The sequence below is a fragment of the Eulemur rufifrons genome, chromosome 10, assembly GCF_041146395.1.
Source record: "Eulemur rufifrons isolate Redbay chromosome 10, OSU_ERuf_1, whole genome shotgun sequence".
Lineage (NCBI taxonomy): Eukaryota > Metazoa > Chordata > Mammalia > Primates > Lemuridae > Eulemur > Eulemur rufifrons.
In genome coordinates this window covers 33,097,687-33,117,084 of record NC_090992.1, presented here as the reverse complement: position 1 = coordinate 33,117,084, position 19,398 = coordinate 33,097,687, and the positions used below count along the sequence as shown (strand labels likewise).

The 19,398-nt window shown below is 54.6% G+C and overlaps 2 protein-coding genes across 2 annotated transcripts in view; one reads left to right on the top strand and one right to left on the bottom strand.

Annotated features, from left to right (window-relative positions):
• The first annotated feature begins 1,763 nt into the window (after positions 1–1,763).
• Positions 1,764–11,027, top strand: H1-8 (H1.8 linker histone). Its single transcript, XM_069484008.1, has 5 exons — positions 1,764–1,854; positions 7,720–7,973; positions 9,295–9,658; positions 10,446–10,510; positions 10,782–11,027. Exons 1-5 carry the CDS (start codon positions 1,764–1,766, stop codon positions 11,025–11,027), a joined length of 1,020 nt encoding a protein of 339 aa, XP_069340109.1.
• Positions 11,028–14,831: 3,804 nt separating this feature from the next.
• Positions 14,832–19,398, bottom strand: part of PLXND1 (plexin D1) — a 51,030-nt gene continuing 46,463 nt past the window's right edge. The window contains exons 32-36 of the mRNA XM_069483950.1: positions 19,006–19,169; positions 17,722–17,869; positions 16,522–16,662; positions 16,087–16,161; positions 14,832–15,892 (exon numbers count right to left, since the gene is read on the bottom strand). Of these exons, the coding sequence (XP_069340051.1) occupies positions 15,776–15,892; positions 16,087–16,161; positions 16,522–16,662; positions 17,722–17,869; positions 19,006–19,169 (645 nt within the window). The 3' untranslated portion in view covers positions 14,832–15,775. The remainder of the gene's footprint in view (positions 15,893–16,086; positions 16,162–16,521; positions 16,663–17,721; positions 17,870–19,005; positions 19,170–19,398) is intronic.

Here is a 19,398-nt window from a genome sequence, read left to right as displayed (position 1 = left end):
TGTGTTTTGTGGCTAAGTAGAACTCCATGGTATACATATACCACATTTTATTAATCCACTCATATATTGATGAGCACTTGGGTTGTTTCCACATCTTTGCAATTGTGAATTGTGCTGCTATAAACATTTGAGTGCAGATGTCTTTATTATAGAATGTCTTTTTACCCTTGGGTAGATGCCTACTAGTAGGATTGCTGGATCAAACCGTAGTTCTATTTTTAGTTCTTTGAGGTATTTCCGTGTTACTTTCCACAGAGGCTGTACTCGTTTGCAGTCCCACCCGCAGTGTAAGAGTGTTCCTATCTCTCTGCATCCACACCAGCATTTGTTGTTTTGGGACTTTTTGATAAAAACCATTCTCACTGGAGTTAAGTGAGATCTCATTGTGGTTTTTTTTTTTTTTTTTTTTGTTGAGACAGAGTCTCACTTTGTTGCCCAGGCTAGAGTGAGTGCCGTGGCATCAGCTTAGCTCACAGCAACCTCAGACTCCTGGGCTCAAGCAATCCTTCTGCCTCAGCCTCCCGAGTAGCTGGGACTACAAGCATGCGCCACTATGCCCGGCTAATTTTTTCTATATATATTTTTAGCTGTCCATATAATTTCTTTCTATTTTTAGTAGAGATGGGGTCTCGCTCTTGCTCAGGCTGGTCTCGAACTCCTGAGCTCAAACGATCCGCCCACCTCGGCCTCCCAGAGTGCTAGGATTACAGGCGTGAGCTACCGCGCCCGGCCTTCATTGTGGTTTTGATTTGCGTTTCCCTACTGACTGGAGATGGTGAGCAATTTTTTATATGTTTGCTGGCATAGTTTTTTTTTTTTCTTTTCCAAATAATGCAGCACTACTTCTAGACGAGAGGTGGAGTCGTTGGGCTCAGGGGTCACCATCCCGAAGTGGGCCGTCCCCCAGTTTACACCCCGCAGGGGCAGTGAGGCCTGGCTCCCTATATCCTTGCTCATACTTCAATTTTTGTCAATTTGATGAGAAAAATAATATTTCATCATGGTTTCTGTTTGAATTTCCCTGATGTCAAGGAGGTGAAGCATATTTTCTCCTGTGTTTATGAGCCTTTAGGGGTGAATTGCCTATTTCCATTCTTTGTTCATTTTCCCAATGGACACTGTCCTTATTTATGAAGACTTCTGCTAAGCAATTTTATTTAAAAATTGTTCTTTCATCCCTTAATCATTTATTTCTTAAAAAACAAAACAAAAGGAGGGCTCAGGCCCAGAGAGCCAGGCTGACCTCAGGAGGAGCTGCTGCCCGACCTGGGGGTGTCTGCTCAGGTCCAACCAAGCTGGGCAGCCTCCAGCTGCTACAGTTTGAGAAACTGAGGCCGGCAGGGGCCTGCAAACAGGAGCACACGCTGGGGTCGCCCGCTGCCCACCTGGTGGGATTAGAGGGCCTGGGCAGCCACCCTGACAACACAGGTGCCCCCAATTCCCAATTAGCACCTCCAGCCACTGGGGGGCAGAGGACATGGGCGGGATCTAGAGTCACAGCCCCTATCATTTTGCCGTGGGGGCCAAGACCCAGAGAAGTCAAGTGACCCACCCAAGGTCACACAGGAGTGGGTAGCCGAGCTGGGGCTCCGGTGTAGAAGGCAGGGCTGGCGTGACCCATCCTAACCCTCCAGCCCTAGTCAGCGGCTCTAAGGCCTCCCAGCCCAATCAGGGCTAATTGGAGCCGTGTGTGGCCGCTGGTATATAGCGAGCAGGCAGGCCCGGCGGCGTCACGCCTGTGCTAGCCAGCTGCAGCTGCCTGTATGGTCGCTTCTGGGGGCATCACCGGCGAAACCTCGACCTCCTCGACTTCCATGGCAGGATCAACCGGACCTCCTGGGTCCGAAAAGCCAGGTGAGCAAGAGGAGGCAGCCCCTCCCTCACCCCTGCAAGCCCATTCCTGGGCTGTGCTGGACCCTGCCCCCCAGCTCTCTTTATTCTCTCCCAGCCTGGCCCCAGCACCCGCCCTGGAAGCTGCTGAGTTCAATCGCCCAGCCCATTTGGCAGAAAAGCTGAGGCCACAGGTAGCAGGGGCCAGGGAGGGCCTGGGGGCGGGGGTCTGCCTCACCCCAGGAAAGAGGGTGAGTAGAGCAGGGCCTGGCAGCCGGAGCCTGTTTCCTTCCAGGGCAGGGCTGCAGCTGCGGGGCATCTAGTTGGAGGGGCTGGGGCGAGGGGCGCTTGCTACAGGGCTGAGCATCGCAGTTTTCAATCAACAAGCGATTCAGGGTTTCTCTGGATATGAGTGTCCACTGAGGCAAGCCGGACCCAGTTCGTTCCCTTGAAGAGCTCCCAGTCTGACAGGGAAGGCTGCCTCATTAGCAGATGCCATTAAATGTGGCCTGGGCTTTAATGGTGGTAACCAGAGGGCTGTAGGAGCCAAGCGGGGGCCCCTGGCCCACTCTGGGGGGAGGTTGCTTCCCGGTGAAGGTGAGCCTGAGGATGGGTAATCCTCACCCAGGGGAAGTGTTCTGAATATTTGCAAAGGCTCCGGGGATGGGGGGAGGGGTCCAGGTGCCAAGGGTACGAGGAGAGACTTGCTTGCTCTTGATTGGGAAGCCAGGGAAGGTGTCCAGATCAAGGTGCTTTTTGAGCCTTGAAGGACAAATAAAAGCGGCCTGGGTGACCAAGAGGGAGAGGGGCGTCCCAGGCAGAGAGCACAGCACGGGTCAGGGCACAGGGGAAAACATCCTGGCCTCTGTCTAGGAGCGGTGGGAGGGGGCGGGGTGGTCAGATAGGGCCTCCAAGGCCGTCTGCAGGTGGGTCGGCTCTTACACCGAAGGCAGTGGGGAGCCACGGACGGCCTCCAGCAGGGAGTGGGGGATTGTGTGATGCAGTGAGGAGAACTCGTCGGAAGGGGAAAGAGGCAGTAGGAGGAGGCCGGGGCTGTGGGGACGGAGAGAGAAGCTTATGGAGAGGTGTAGAGTGGATGCCGGGGGGAAGGGGCCCCAGAATGGCCTCTGGGTTCTTGCTTGGATGTCTGGGTAGGTACGGGGCAGTGGTGGGGGGCAAGTTTGGGGGAGGCAGGGGAGGACGTCTACATCCTGGTATACAACAGGCATTGACTAACTGCTGAATTGAGGGGCTAGGGAGGGAGGGGACGGGCCTGGGGGCAGACCTTTGGAAGTGGCTCTGGGATGGGCATGGTTCGGGGGAGGCAGGGGAGGGCTTGCAGCTGCCACCTGAGGTCAGGCCGAGGGCTCTTGGGAAACCTGTAACACTGCAGCTGGGAGGGCTCAGACCTCCTTAGAGGCCCCTGCCCCACTGTACAGATGGCAAGACCGAGGCCCAGAGGGGAGAGTGAAACTCCCGAGGTCCTGGGGGTGACCCAGGCCTCTGCCAACTCACAGGCTTTGGCCCCAAAATGCATGTTCCCAGGCACTAGGCTCTTCCTGGCCAGGCGGCAGAAGGTTGGATTGAATTAGGTCTGTTCATAATTTCACTCTAGATCTAGGGTTTCAGGTGGGTCTTTTTCCTATTTGAAAAAAAATTTTAACATTGCAACCAATTTTTCTTTCTAAGTCTTTAAATTCTGCAAATTGATCAGAAACCACCATTTCCAATTACCACTTTTACATCCCATTTCATATTTAAATCCCTTTTATGCACCTAGTGATGACTCACACTTTCTCTGGCTTCTGCCCCCAACCTGTTGGTCCTATTCTCCCTTGAAACTTTTTAAAAATAACGGCTCATTGAGAAATAATTCACGTAGCATACAATTTACCCATTTAAAGTATTTCACAATTGTGTATTCATCTTCACAATCAATTTTAGAATATTGTCATCACCTTTAAAAACACCTGTGCCCATCAGCAGTCCCTCCACATCCCCACCTGCGGCCCCGGGACACCATTGATCTACTTTCTGCACCTGTGGATTTGCTCAGTCCGGACACTTCATATAAATGGAACCGTGCAACACATGGCTTTTGTGACTGGCTCTTTCCACTTTGCCTGTTTTTGGGGTTCATCCTGCTGGTAGCATGTGTCAGTGCTTCATTCCTTTTTATGGCTAAATAATCCGTTGAATGGATACATCGAATTTTGTTCATCATTCATCTATCATTTGTCATGGACATTTCAGCTGCTCCCACCTTTTGGCTATTACGCTCCTATGAACATTCACGTACAGATTTTTGTATGGAACATGTTTCCATTTCTCTCAGATATATACCTAGGAGTGAAATTCTTTCATAACTGTTTATTATGAAAACTTTGAAACAGATGCAAAAGAACGTTCTGTGACTCCCATCCCCTGCACCCATCACACCACTTCAACGATGTCATGGGCTCCAGGCTACTCTTGTTTCATCTACTGGGTTATTTCAAAGCAAATACTGGACTTACCTTTTCATCTGTAAATAGCCCAGTATTTATCTTTAACAGATAAGAATCTTTTAAAACGTAGTTGTAATACCATTAGCACACCTGAAACAATTGATATTATCCTTCATACCATCCAATATTTCTTCCCAGTGTTCACATTTATCTGGTTGCTTTCCCCCCACCCCAGTTGGATCGTCCAAATCCTGCTCTGAATCTGAGCAGGGAGCCCCGCTGCATTTGGTTGCGAGGTTTCCTAAGTACCCTCCTACTTTTTCTTTCCCTCCTATTTATTCATAGGAGGAGAAACGAGGTGGTGTGCCCTGGGGAGTCCCTCACAGGCTGGGTTCTGCCGAGCCCGGCTCACAGAGCCCCTGCAGGTCCTGTAAACTGGTAGTTAGATCTAGACAAGGGGTGGGGGACTTTTCATGTGGGAAGGCCTCATTCAAGAAACTTCAATTAGATATACTTAAAAATGTACGTTATTCTGTAAAAATCTAACTACTATGTACTTAATAATTTCAAAAAGTGAAAGCTATTTGTTAATTTTAAAGTTAACTAATCTTTTAATGACTTTGTTGTGTCTGCTTTTGTTGGAAAGCATTTGAATATTTGGTTGCAGCATGGAGGTCCACAGGTTCAGTTGATCCTCTAGATGGGTGTCAGTCATTTGTGACCTTAAGGACATCTTGATTTGGGTTAGGTGGGAGAATGTAGATTTGCAGTAATAAGTGGTTGAAAAGCAAGAAAGCATTTTTCAGGCATGTTGCCAAAATCATGGGTATTCTGCATTTTTCTGTATGTCAATTGGATCTTTCTTAGCATCAAACAATGACTTTAAAATGTCATCTACTGAGAGCTCAATCAATTCCATCTGCAGTTCTTTAGGTGCTTTGGTGATATCAAGCAGGTGAGGCTGAAATGCTAATTTGAGTGTGATGTCATGGTTTTCAAAGTCAGTGAAATTTTCCTTGTATTCTCCAACTAATAGGTCAATAACAGCTGCGTAGTCCTCAAATGACTTGCGTAGATCATCCTGCTCATCAATGACCTTTGCTAACTAGGGAAAATGTTCATCTAAAATTTCCTTTTGAAGTGTTTTGAAAAAAAGCTTTTTTCCGAAATGCTTGGGTTTTTTGCCACATATCATACATAGACTTAGTTTTACATTGCAAAGAAATATTCAAGTCATTTTGATTTGACATGGTATCACACAGAAATACTGCATTCCTATAGAAATCTTCTTTCAATAATTCACATTGATGATTCTATTCTTCATAAAATTTAACTATCTGTTCTCACAGAGAGAAAATTGTGGCTAACACCTGTCCCTGTGATAGCCAATGCATTTTATAATGATATGGCAAATCCACACTGAATACCTCATGGTTCAACTTTAGCTTGTTACAAAACTGGCAATGTCTTTTTTGCATTTGCAGGAATATAGTTAGTAATACTTATAACTTGTTGCAAAGCGTCTCTTAAAATAGTAGCTTCAGCACAGATTTTGCTGACACAAGATACAATGAAAGGAAATGAAAGCATCTGGATCTGTTAATACCTTCTCTTTTTTTTTAATCTGTGCAATGCACACTTCATGTTTTCCTGTCATGGAAGGTGCACTGTCTGTACATACACTCAGTAAATTTACCAAATTCAGTTCAACTTCACATTTACCTGGAAGGTTGTTGAAGATACCTGTTCCCTGTGTTCTATTTGCAAGAGTGCCCAAAGTGGGTAACTCTTCATAGCAAAGAAACTCTTCTGTTATGATCAGAATGAAGTATAAAACTTGCACTGAGTCAGTAGTATCAATTGATTCATCCAAAGTGATTGAATAATATATATTTTCCTTTTGAAGTATTACATGAAGTTGTTCTGTTAAGTTAAAGGCTAATTCATGCTGCTGATCAGTTATGGTTCCCCTTGGAAGAGGCAATTGTTTGTACTTTGAAATGTTATCTGGGTCTAATCATCCTACAACTTCAACAATGTATTCTTTCGGAATTTCTATGTCACTGAATGGCTTCATTTTTTTTTTTTCCCTGCGTATATAAGCCACTTTGTAAGTTGCTTCAGCGGCATTATTTCCAGGTCTTAATTGCTGCTTGAAAGAATTGTCTTTACTTTTAATTTTTATTTTTTAATTTCTACAGTATAACCTTTCATGCTTCTCCCTCTGATTTAAAATATTTGTGGTCCTTATGAGTATATGAAGCTGATGAGCATTGAATTTCTTTAATGTTGATATTGTAGTATCAGAAAGCAAGCAAATCGTATCTTTAGCAGAAGCAAGATAATATTGCAATTCCCAATCCTCATTTAAAAATGTTTTCTTCAGTGTTCTCTTGGTCTTTGACATGGGCTGTTAAGCAGACAGAATTAAAAAATACTGTCAAGCTATGCAACTATTCACAAATTTCACTTCAAACAAACACAGCGCACCGTTGTCAAAAGCTTACAACAGACTGGCGTACTCGACCCCATGAACTCTCACCACCCAGCCTCGTGCGGTGGCGGCGCCAGTCGGGTGGGAAGTTAGCACTAAATCATCAGCACAGCAGCCGTCAGTTTAGGCCTCATGGCTTACTGATGTTCTAATTGTGCCGGTCAATCTGGGCGGATTATTTCATTGAAACTTTTTTTTTCCTTTGGTATTTTAAATACATTTGTTTTAAAAATGAAAATGTAAAAGATAAGCAAAAATGTATTAATAAAAATAAAAAGATTTGTTCTGTAAAATCTAGATTCAGTCTAGAGGATGCGTTTAAGGACTTGGAAAGGCCCCATGTTCCCCACCCCTGTTCTAGACAATTGATCTGATTTAGGTTTGGTTTTGTTTTTTAGGATTTTTTTTTTTTTTTTTTTTTTGATGTGACAGTCTCTGCTCTATCACCCTGGGCTAGAATGCAGTGGCATCATCATAGCTCACTGCAACCTCAAATGCCTGAGCTCAAGTGATCCTCCTGCCTCAGCCTCCCGAACAGCTGAGACTACAGGCACACACCGCCACACCCGGCTAACTTTTCTATTTTTAGTAGAGATGTTAAAGGCTAGTCTTGCTCAGGCTGGTCTCAAACTCCTGAGCTCAAGCAATTCTCCTTCCTTGGTCTCTCGAAGCGCTAGGATTACAAGTGTGAGCTATTGTGCCCAGCCAGGAATATGTAGTTCTTTAAAAAGAGAGACTGGGCTTCATCAGGAGACAGTGGCCGTCCCTTTTGGGCCAGCTGTCAGGATGGGGACGGGGGCAGGGTGTATCTATCTGGTTTTCAGAGCCCCCCCATCCCCCACCTCCCACAGGGCCATGCTGGTGTCTGCTGAAGTGCTGGGCCCACCTTCTCGGTGATTGGGCCTGAGGGTGGTTGGGCTCTGGTGACACCCTATTGTCTGTCCGCAGGCCAGAGCACCATCCAGATGGGCCGCCGCAACCCCCCAACACTGCACATGGTGCTGGAGGCCCTGCAGGAGGGGGAGCAGCGCCGGGGCATGTCAGTGGTGGCCATCAAGAGCTACATTCTGCACAAGTACCCAACGGTGGACATCACCCGCTTCAAGTACCTGCTGAAGCAGGCCCTGGCCACGGGCATGCATCGCGGCCTCCTCACCAGGCCGCTCAACTCCAAGGCCAAGGGGGCCACCGGCAGCTTCAGGGTGAGCATGGGGTTTGAACGTCAGTGCCGCTCGTGTTTCCCCGGCCTCTGCACGGTCGCGGCCTCGGCCTGGAATGCCTTTCCCCTCCTGTCCTCTCTTGCTCCTCCTGTACCCTCAGCAGAGACGCCCCTCCTCCGGGAAGGCCGGCGCTTGTTTTCGCAGAGCTCCCCTCTGCCTGGTCCCCCGATGGTGTCCATCTTCATGCCTGTCGGGGCGTTGTCAGGGACCAGGGACTGTGTGGCTGTGCTCACTTCTGGGTCCTGTGTGCAGCCCTGGAAACTTCACCACAGCAAGGGGTTTGCTCCCAGCTCTCTGGCTCCTAACTCAGGGCGAGGCCTGGCACCTCCCTGAGCTGTCACATCCTCCCCTTTTAAAGCAGAGGGTCTCATCTTGGCAAGGAGTCTCGGGAGGGGACCTGTCTGGGGTCATCCACAACTGAGGGGAGGTTTGGGACAAAATCGAACCCCAGCATCATGACTGCCATTGGCTACCAGGAAAACCTCAGGGACCCAGACATAGGGCCTGTCTTTCATTGCTGTGACCTGGAGTCTTGCTCAACTTCTGGCACATAGCTTCTCTGATAGTTGCTGTGGAACACCGTAGAACATTCTCGGCTTACCATGTGCTGGTCCCTGTGGTTACTGGGTGATGGATCATGGGAAGTCCCACCCCATGGGACTCCTGGGCATGGGTCAGAGCCTGGACTCAGGTCATGGCCAGGCCAGGTGGGGCGGGGTGGGCTGAGGGGAGAGGAGGCAGGAAGGGGACTCTGGGGTCCTGGTGTTGCGGGGGGTGGGGGGGTGTGCTGGCGGGAGGGGCTGGGAATCGTTTCTGCTCCTGGTGGGTGATGGGGAGCTGCACGGGTTTGGGGACAGGAGAGTAATGGCATTGGAGCCGGGCTCGATGGGCAGAGACACCTGTCTGCCAGGAGCCTTCATATACCTGTGACCCTCACGCCCTTTGCCCTCGGTGACAGCCCCCACGTATAGATGAGAAGACGTGGCTGGAGGAAGTTGTGAGCTCAGAGCTGCCTTGAAGCCCGTGTTCTGTTTGGCATGGGATGGGGGAGGCCCCGAGCCACAGTCCGTGGGAAGGCGAGGTGCATGGGGGTCATGAGAGCCATAGGCTACGTCTCCGGGACAGGGTGGAAGAAGGGCCAGGTATCTAGGAGGTGGCCCTGTATCTTCGCCCTGTGCCTCCAACCACCTTCTTAGCTCCCCCATTTGGAATGGGGCCTCCTTGGAGTCTTGCAGAGGGTGCAGGGGCGTGAGACACCCAGAACTACTGCCCCCGAGCCCACCCCCACACTGTCCTCCTCCAGTTAGTTCCTAAGCACAAGAGGAAAATCCGGCCCAGGAGGACGGCTGCCTCGGTGGCCCCCAGGGGAGCTGGGGAGGTCAAGGAGAAGGTCCCCAAGAAACCAAGCACAGCAAAGAAGGGCCCGCCCAGCTTGGGCAAGGTGGAAAAGGCAGCGGAGAAGCCTGGAGAGGTGAGGAAGGAGCCTCCCAAACCATGTGCAGCCAAGCAGAAGGCCCCCAAGAAAGGCAACAAGGTCAAGGACATCAAGGCAAAACTGGCTGAGGCTACGAAGGCCCCCCCAAAGCCAGACAAGACCACACGGGCCCCTTCCAATGCCAGCAGGCTCAGCAAAAAGTCAAAGGTCGAAGGCAGTAGGAACGGCCAAGGTGGGTGTGTGAGTGGGGGTGGGGCATGCGGGGCTGGTGGTTTGCAGCAGCTGCTGGGGTGGGACGGAGGGTCTGGCTCTGGGGAGAAGGGGGGTTATGCTTATCTAGCGAATGTGCCCTGAGCACTTGGCTTGACCTGGAGGGACAGGGGACTCGCAGGAGCTGGTCGGGGAAATGAGGCAAATGTTTCAAGGACGATGAAGAGGGGAAACAGAGACCAGGAGCCTGGCTCATTCCTGAGGCAGCAGGGGTCAGGGAAGGCTTCCTGGAGGAGGCGTCCCAAGTAGAAGAGCCTGTGCAAAGGCCTGGAGTCATAAAGAAGATAGAACTTTCAAGGAACTGCACATATTCTGTCTGCGGTGTCGGGAGGGAAAAGCTGTAAAGGGCAGCCGGAGCCTGGACTTTATCTGGAGGGCAATGAGGAGACATGGAAGGATTGGGACAGGGAGCAGCTGGGGTCAGAGTTAGTATTTAAAATGTATCCTGGCTGCTGTGTGGAAGACAGACCAGAGGCTGACAGGCCTGTTCAGAGCTGTGGTGTGGGTGGGCGTGGAGCACGGGTCTGCCTGGTGCTTTGCAGGGAGCAAGGGGCCCAGTTCATCACCCAACCCCCTGGGAGGGAGCCACTGTGATCTCCAGCTTGTGCACTGGGGCACCGAGGGCTCAGAGTGGCCAAACAACTTGCCCCATGTCACACAGCCAAGTAAGGACCTGGGACCCAGGCAGGAAGGGGGCTCTGGAGCCCCCGAACCTTCCTGCCCACGTGACACTCCACCCCAACTTGCAGGAGATGCCGAGGCCCACAGGAAAATCAAATCTGAGAGTAAGAGTTCAAGACCCACAGTGAGCAAGGTAGGTGCCCGTGTGACTCCCTGGTCTGCTGCCTGCCCTGAGCAGGCCAGAGCCTGGGTGGCCCACAGCCAGCCCCGCAGGGTCAGCCGGGGGTTGGGGGAATACCCTCTCTCTGGGCCCCCAGCACCCATTTCACAGAAAAGGGACTGAGGCTTAGAGAGGCGAGGCCAGGTGTCCAAAGCCACCCGGGGCTGGGATTTCAAGCCTTACCCCTGTGGGCACCGAGCCCTGCCCAGCTCCGTCTCCTTGCTCCATGATTGCTTTCTTACAGGGCAAGACTGGGGCTGCTCCCCCAGCCAGGAAGAAGACGGTGGCCAAGGCCCCTCAAGGGGCAGCTGCCCAGGGGTCTAGGGAGGGACCAAACGCCAGGGCAGCTTTTCCTGCTAAGGGCAGTGGGTCCAAGATGGCACCTGCACACCTGGCCATGAAGACGGAGGCCCCCATGGGCCCAAGAAAGCCTGGGCAGCCCGTTAAGGCCGCGGCATCCAAGGTGCTTAGCAAGAGGGCCGAAGCCTAGAGCCAGAGGTGGGGGTGGAAAGACTGAGATTCCGCTCGAGTTTTTATTCCCCAGCAAACCATTGCTGTGTATATTTAACTGTAACTTATTTATCAATAAAGATTTTTGTTTTTCCTCACAAATTGGTGTGGGCGGAGCCTGAGGTTCAAGGGTTTGGCCATTTGGTCCCGCATAAACATCCACTGAGCACCTACTGTTTTCCTGGCTGGTGCAGAGGCTCCTGTCCTGGGGGACACAGACTGGGGTGTGAAGGGCTGGGGCACTGATGTCGGGGCTCAGGGGCCTGTGGGAGCACAGGAGGGGTGTTAACCCAGCCCGAGAGCCGGAGCCGGGAGTGCTTCCAGGAGGAGGTAGATTCTGACCCTGAAGGATGTGTAGCAGTTGCCAGACAGGAGAGGGCACAGTGTGAGGGGTGGGTGTGGAAGGTGTGGGTGAAGCACGGCGATCTGAGGCTTTGAGAGGTGCGTTTTGGGGAGGAAGGCCTCAGTCGCTGGGGTGGGGGGATGGGAAGGCCTGCAGGGCAGAAGTGACTTGGGGACAGTGGGGAGCTAGGGAGGGTCATAGGCAGGGGGTGACTGATGTGTGTGTTTAGAAACAGCGCTCTGGTTGCGGAAAGGAGGGAGGACAGGAGCTGAGAGGAGCTGGAGACCCCTCAGTGACTGGTCACGAGTGCGACCGGCCGGGCACCGCTGTGGTCCACGGGCCCCCGGCCGGAGGAGACCGACCTATGGGCCAGCCGGAGCCTGTGCCGAGAGGAGGCGGGGGTGGGTCTCCAGAGGGAGACGGGGGGCTGGCTGCTGTTTTAGTTGGGTGGGGGGCTGTCTGAGGAGGGGGAGGACGCGGGAAGAGAAGGTGCGGCGGCCGGGAGGCGGGAGCGGGGGTGTGCTGGCAGGCTCAGGAGCTCAGGATGGCCTGTGTGGCCGGAGCCCGGTGAGGGAGGATGGTTATGGGAGGTGAGGCGTGTGGGGCTTTCTGAACATGCCTGACACCCCTCCCAGGAAGAGCTGCAGTCTGTGTCGCTGCCCCTTGAATCTGGGCTCCACGACTGCTTGACCAATAGAATCCGGTGGCAATGACCCTGTGACAATTTCTGCACCCCTACCTTAAGAGACTGGCAGCTTCTACTATGTTTTGGGGGTTTTTGTTATTTGATACTCACTCCTCGAACTCGGCCACCATTCTGTAGGGAAGCCCGAGCAGCTCGTGCGGAAGAACTAAGGCACCCAATTCTCAGCCCTGGCCGAGCTCTCGGACCAGCCAGCAGCAATGTGCCGCCATGTGAGTGTACATCTTGGAACTGGAGCTTTAGCCCAGCCTTCCCTGCCCAGTCCTGCCCCAAATTGTAGGTCCATGAGCCAAATAAGTGATTGCTGCTGTTTGAAGCCATGGGGTGTTGGGGTGGTTTGTCACGCAGCAATAGATAACCAGAACAGGGCTACAGGGTAGATAAGGGCTAGGTCAGGAAGGGCCTCGTCTGCCAAGAGGAAGTACGTTGGGTTTTATCTCTGCTGTCGTAGGGAGCCATCAGAGGCCAGTGAGCAGTGGTCACTGCAGGGGGACATGGGCTAGGCAGGGAGGCCAGTGAGGAGGCTCTTGCCGCAGCCTGGGGAGGGAGGGTGGTGGCCGGCCAGGAGGATGCTCATGGAGAGAGGGCCTGGCTGGTGGGTCCTGGGTAGAAGCTGAAGGTCATTTGGGATTAGCTGATGCGTTGGATGTAGAAGGGGTCGAAACTGAGTGCAGAGTTTGTGTCTAGACAGTGCCATTCGTGAGATGAGGACCCAGTCCAAGCTGGGAGGCTGTGAGAGATGGTCTGGCTGGGAGGTGACAGCTGAGCCAGGCAGGGTGGAGAGGGAGAAGGGGTCGGTTAAACGGGAGGCAGAGGTAAGCTAGATGGGACTTGAGATGGGGGCAGATGGGGTGGGGAGGGAAACAGGTTGCCAGCATGGGGTGTCAGCCTGCTCCCTTTGTGCCCCTGCTTTGTTCCCTCCACCCTCTCCTCCTGGAGGCCACAGGAGGCTTTGTCTAGCTTTGCTGGCAGCTTCCCTGGGGTATCTGTAATGTGGCTGCCAGCAGGGCCCCGAGGGGCACCGGGAGCAGACGGGCGGGGGCTGGGCTGGGCTGGCGCTTCCCACCGAGGGGTCTGCTTCTGCCTCGGTTCCTACATGGCTTGGCTGGGGGCTGCGGGAGCCACCTCCGGGTGTCTCGCCTCCGTGAGACTGTGGGCAGGGGTGGGGCAGTGTCTGGCATCCGTGAGACGGTGGGCAAGTCACCTCCCTTATCCGTAATGGCTTCTCCCCTTTTTTGTAAAGGAGTTTAGCTTGAGGATGCTCCATCAGGGGTCCCCACCCTCCTGGGACCCTCAGAGTCCTCAGACTGCCCACTGGTCTTCAGGGTCCCAGACCAGGATCGTAGGATAGTTCATGGAAGTTGGCCACCTTCTGTGCTGAGAAGTGACCTGGGAAACTAGAGATTTCCTTCATTTGCAAATGCATTTCTGGATTTCAAGAATGAATTGCATGTTAATCAGACATTACGACAGCCTGTGGAATATTTAATGACATGGAAAGATGTCACTGACATATTGTTGGGAGGAAAATTCAGGTTGCAAAATCGTGTGTACACCCCCCCCCCGCCAGTTTACTTCTCGTCCCACCCCGAGATGCTCGGCGTGGGGTGGCGCTGGGGGGACGACAGGCCATCAGGGCAGCCGCCTTCTTCGTGCTTCTCTGGGAAATGTGTATTCATTCCAGAATCACACCCTCCCCCTGCCCCCCTAAACACTATCAAATGTGCCGATAACTTAGAAAATCTGCTGCTTAATAAAAAGGAACTGATGTTCAGAATAGAAAATTTGAAAGATATAAAGATCTCTCCACCCAGAAGCCACTATAGGAAAAAGCTATTTTTAAAGCAAAAGGTTGTTTACTTTTCTCACTTTTCTGTTCTCATTAATTCTAGAACTGGTATTTGTGGGATTTTGTTTAAATTTTGTGAATCTTTTGTCCTAGTTCTTGTTCTCGACCAATATGCGTGTAACCATTTTTCCTTCACAAGGGCTGACAATGAAGTGGACTGGGGTTCAGCTGGGGCCCGGGGCCCTAGTCTGCCTGGGGTGGGGGGCGGTTTTCACCCCAGCTCGGGCCAGGAGCCAGGGTCAGGTTACCTGCCCGCGGGCTGCGGGGAGGAACGGCCTGCCCTGCTGAGAACAGAGTCCAGGGTTAGCTCCTTGTCTGAAAAATGGGCTTAACACACTTTTCAAGCTCAATGAGGGCAAGTATGTAAACGTCAGTTCCCTTTCCAGGGTGGTTACCTTTGACCTCTCCACACAACCTGGGGCCACCGTGGAGACTGACCCTGGAGGAGGCCTGGGACAGAGGAACGAGGGGCCCCTTCCTGGTTGTGTGACCTGGGAAAGTCCTCCACTCTGCTGAGACTCAGTGTTGTCCCCATCACGCAGCTGTAGAAACTGCTCCCCACGGGCTTGTGCTGGAGGTAAGCAGGGCCCAGCCGGGGCGGGGAGCACACAGCAGCCGGGCCACCCTCCCAGGTCCCCTGGGCGCTCACGGAGTCCACGGAACGTCAGCTCTGGGCCTGGCCCATCTTCCCGCCTCTGGCTGCCGTCTCAGACACCAGTCGGGTCCGCAAACCTTGGAACGGCCGAGGCAGGACCACAAGTCCACAAGTCGGGCCCTCCCCTCCCTGTTAAAAACGGGTGAAGAAGCTACCCCATTCCCTGCTTGGCCATCTCAGGACAAAGGCTGGAGCCCACAGTAGGTTTTCCCGTCAGGCTTTTATTATAAAGGAAGTTCCAGAGAGTCCTGGCCACCCTCCCTGCAGCCCCCGAGGGCTCCCAGCCAGTCTCGGCACTGGCCGGGTCTGCTGCGAGGGGCTGAGCGGCTGGGTTGGCCACGAGGGTCCCTGCTGACAGGACGGAACAGGTGGTTTTCTCAGGGTGCTGGGGGGGGGGGGCTCTGCCAGCTGCGCGTTCTCTGGAACAGTCATTTCCAGTGTTGCGTTGGGAGCCTTTCGGGACCCCTCCCCAGGTCCTCTGCACAAGCGGCAGCTATTCACAGTTGGTGCATAAGTTTTTTAATATATAAAAGCTTTTTAAAAGAAAACAACAGAAAGTGGTGCTATCTTTAGAAACACTTCCAGCAAGATCGAGTAGCCCAGCTACAGCCTCGGTGGACTGGAACCCCTCCTTCCCTGGGGCCAGGAACTCTGAGCACCTGTCCCCCTCCCCGGCCCCTCCCCCCCCCACAGAGATGCCCCCAGAGCCCCCACCCTCCGCGGCCAGCAGGCACTGCCCCCTCTACCAACAGCTGCTCCAGCAACAAGAATCACTGCTGGAAACTGTCTGTGGCCACGGTCCTCTTGGGTGAGGGGAGTAGAACTTTTTCGGTAGTTGAAGCAGAAACCAATTGAGGGCTGGTTCAAGGACCCCCCCTGCGCCAGCTTGGATGAGGTAGTGTTTCTGGGCCGCGGCCTCCTCTCCCCGTTTGTGCTGGGCCACTTGGACGGGTGGGGCGCTCTCAGCAGGGACTGGCTGCAGCATTCAAGGTCCCCATCCCTGAGGCAGTCTGGGGGTAGGTGGGAGGGGACAGAGGAGCCCAGGGGGCCCGCCCGCCCCAGCCATCTCTGCTAAGTATTTCCCAGCTTGAGGCAGGGACACCAGACATGAGCTTGAGCCCAGGCCAGCGGGTGACCTGTTTCTCCGGGCAGTTCTGACGGGCTCTTTCCCGTGCGGCTCAGGCCTCGCTGTAGCACTCGTAGATGTTGTCTTCCATCAAGGCCACCACCTGCTCAAACTTGTGCTGCAGCTGTGTCCTCCGGGCTGTGGGGTTGGCCTCCAGGGCGGCCATGATCTGAGGGGAGCCACGGGGTCAGCCAGGCCACAGCTTGGGGGTCAGGGGTCCCACCTTGGCTCTCGAGGGAGGACACATCCCCGAATGTCCGCAACTAGTGACCAGCATCAGTATAAAGGTCCCAGGGTGCCTGTACTTGAGCAGGAAGCCCGCCTGCCCGGGGCAGGTGCCTCACCTGGGGGGTACGTGCTCACCTGCGGGCGATACCTCTTGGCATATTTATAAATCTCTGCCATGGCCACACTGGTGTTGAACTCGTTCTGGTATTTCTATGGGAAACAAGCAGGCAGGATGTTTGGGTGGTTAACCCAGCAGTCAAAGCAGGACCCACCCCCGGCAGGGCTGGCTGCTATATGCCCCCTGCAACTTCCCAGTTGGGTAAACAGGCCCCTCAAATCCTGCGCATGAAGATGGCTTTCTGGACCCCAAATTCTCCTCTCCTCTCCCCTCTGGGAAGGACCCTCGTGCCCCACACCCCGAGCTCTGGGAAAAACGAGCCACGGAGTTGCAGGTGCACGAGAGGAAGCCGCGGCCACCCCAGAAATGCCGTCTGCGCCCCCCGCTCTGGTCTGTGGGGGCAGCGAGGCCCAGGCCACCCGACCCGCAGCCCGTCAGCCCAGGCGCCGCACCCGCGACTCCTCGGCCAGGTGGGCGTTCATCTCCTGCTCGCTGAGCGGGGCCATGTCCTGGATCTGCTTGTAGTAGCGCTGCACGATTTTCCGGTACTCGGGAATCTCCTTGGCGTAGAGCAGCTTGTTGGTTGGTGAGTCCTGGGCAGGGAGGAGGGAGGGCGTTAGCGGGTGGGGACTGGACGGAGCTGCTCTTTGTCTGGACAAGCCCTCATCCCTCCTGCCATGTCAATGGGCACATTGGGCCCTGTGTCCATCAATGTCACCCACTCTGCCAGCCTCGGAGTGGGGGCTCCTCACCCCCTCCCTCTGCCGCCCTTTATCGTGGGACCCCTGCCCTGCTTTTCCGGGACTGTGGGGCAATGGCCCAGAGTGGGACCTATTTCTTTCAGGGGAGGAGTGCGTGGGCCCCGTGCCAGCTCTCGGCTGCTCGCAGCCAGTTCGGCATGACAAGGAGGTGTCCTTGTCAGGGTTGCAGGTCTCGGTGGCTGCAGGTCTGCGAGCCTGAGCACTGGCTCCGTGGCACACTTCCCCCCACGTGCTTCTCACGCCCGAAGGCAAGAGTGCCAGGAACACTCCCAGTTCTTTGTCAGGGGTGTCCCCCCTTCTGAGATAAAGCCATCACTTCTCACGTTCTCTCTCTCTCCTGCTGTCTCTGAAATGCACGGGCCAAACGAGGGGCTGTGTCGCCCCAGTCCTGCGGCGCCAGCTCTGACCGCACAATCCCATCCCTGCCCTCGGCAACCAGGGCTCTCCCTCTGCCTGGGGGGCTGTCCTCCCGCATCTCCACCCTCTCCCCTAGGGCAGACGCCTGTGTCTCCCTCCTGCATGTCACAGGTCCTGGTCACCTGTCTCCCCCTCTGTCCACCCTTCACAGAACGCCCTGCTCAAATGGCTCTGGACCCTCGGGGGCCGCCGCCTGGAGCCTGGCCTGATTCTCAGCCAATGTTGTGCCTGACCAAGCTGTTGTCCACGCTCACGGGTTTCCCCACACCTGGCTCTCTGGCCTAAATATCAGAGCTGGTGCCAGGCACCCTGAGGCTGGGCTACAGCAATGCAGTTTCTGATGGCAGGTGCCAGTTTCTCGGTGTCTTTCCCTGTCTGAATGACCTGCGGGACCCATTCATCCCACGTCCTCAGACCCGAGCTCCTCCGGTTCCCCTCCCAGAAAGATCTCCCTGAGGCCCCGGGGCAGCCAACCTTGCCCAGCTGCAGGTCCGAGATGGAGCAGGCGTCGATGAAGGCCTGTGCGATGACCGAGAGGCAGGCGTCGATGTGGTCCGTCTTGTCAATGTCAAAGACAAACTGGGGGTTCTTCAGGATGTTCACCCAGAACCGGAGAGGAAGGCTGTGGGGTGGGGGTGGCAGAGGCGGGGTGAGCCCACCCACCCCAGTGGGGGCAGGACAGCAAGTGGCCAAGGGAGGCAGGCCAGGCAGCCCTGGGGGAGGGAGCTGGCTCGGGCCCTTGAGGGCCGGTGGAGCCTGGGCACAAGATGTGCCCTCTGGGAACCTGAGCGTGCTCATCCCTGGCCAGCTGGGTGGCAGCGGCCGAGAGCAGGGTTTCTGCCGGAGCGAAGCAGGCGCTGCAGGGCCCAGCCAGATTGCCCTTGCTGCGCCCCCGCCAGCCTCCTCCGTGCTCACGAGGGGGCCTCAAGCCAGGCCCTGGTTCTCATTAGAAGCTCCCCCACCGCTGTGCTGGGCAGCCCGTGGCTCCTCCCCCCACCCCGGCAGGCAGCAGGAAGTCCAGCATTAGCGCTGGGGCCACTGAGCAGCAGCTGGGGGTAGGGAGAGGGGGGTGCCTGCAGCCTTGTCCTTGTCCTTGGGAGCTCAGAGAGGGTTGGTAACACCCCCACCTCCACCCCAGGGCCAGTGACTTGGCGTGCCGGGCGTATGGATCCCCAGAGCTCGGAGAAGTTCCTGAAACTGCACAGAAACTTCTGGGCTGCTGGCATTTTTTTCTGAGGGTCAGGCTGAGTTTTCAACAACCTCTTGGTGCAGGTGTGTGACCATGGAAAGCTGAGACGTGCCTCAAAGGAGGGCTATGAACTGGGTATGGAATTCGGATCCCGTGGGGCTGAGCTGGTTCTGCCATCCCAGGGCTATGGAGCTTGGGCAGGTACTGCTTCCCTGTGAGCCTCAGTGTTCTCATCTGTACGATGGAGCTGACGGTGCCCACCCAAGAGGGCTGGAGGGAGCGTGATAGTGCAGGCAGCACTTCTATAGTACTCACTGGGCATCCTTCTCGTTAATTCTTACAATTAAAGTGGGTTACTTTGATTGCTCTGGTTTTATAGCTAGGGGAAACTGAAGCACAGAGAGGTTAAGTCACTTGCCCAAGATCACACAGCTGGGAAACGGCAGAGGAGGGACTGACCCTAGCAGGTGGGGCCGGACAGAGGCTGGGCTCCGAAGCCCCAGGCCACAGCCGCCCCAGAAATACAAGGAAGTCTGCACAGCCCTCCCCACCTGGCTGCCTGCCCCCACCTGTTGGTCTTCCAGATGTGCAGGGTGTCGGGGTCCGAGATGCCCCTCTTCTCAGCCTGCTCCTCCAGGAAGTCGAAGAAGTACTTGACGGCCAGCGGGGGCCTGTCTTCCCGGATGCTCAGGATGGCCTTGAACAGGTCATCCAGAAACTTCTGCAGCGTGCCCTGTGGGGGAGGGGGTGGCCACCATCAGCCCAGGGCCTTGCGCAGAGGGTGAGTGGGCACCCTGGTGGCTCTGGCTTCCCCACTGGGAAGCCATGTGGCATCAGGCTGGTCACCTAACCTCTCTGGACCCGTTTTCTTATCTGAGAAATGGGGGGGTGAAACCTGCCTCGGTATTGAAAGGTCTAATCAAGACACCAGGGCACAGAGCTGAGAATGTGGGCTGCAGGGT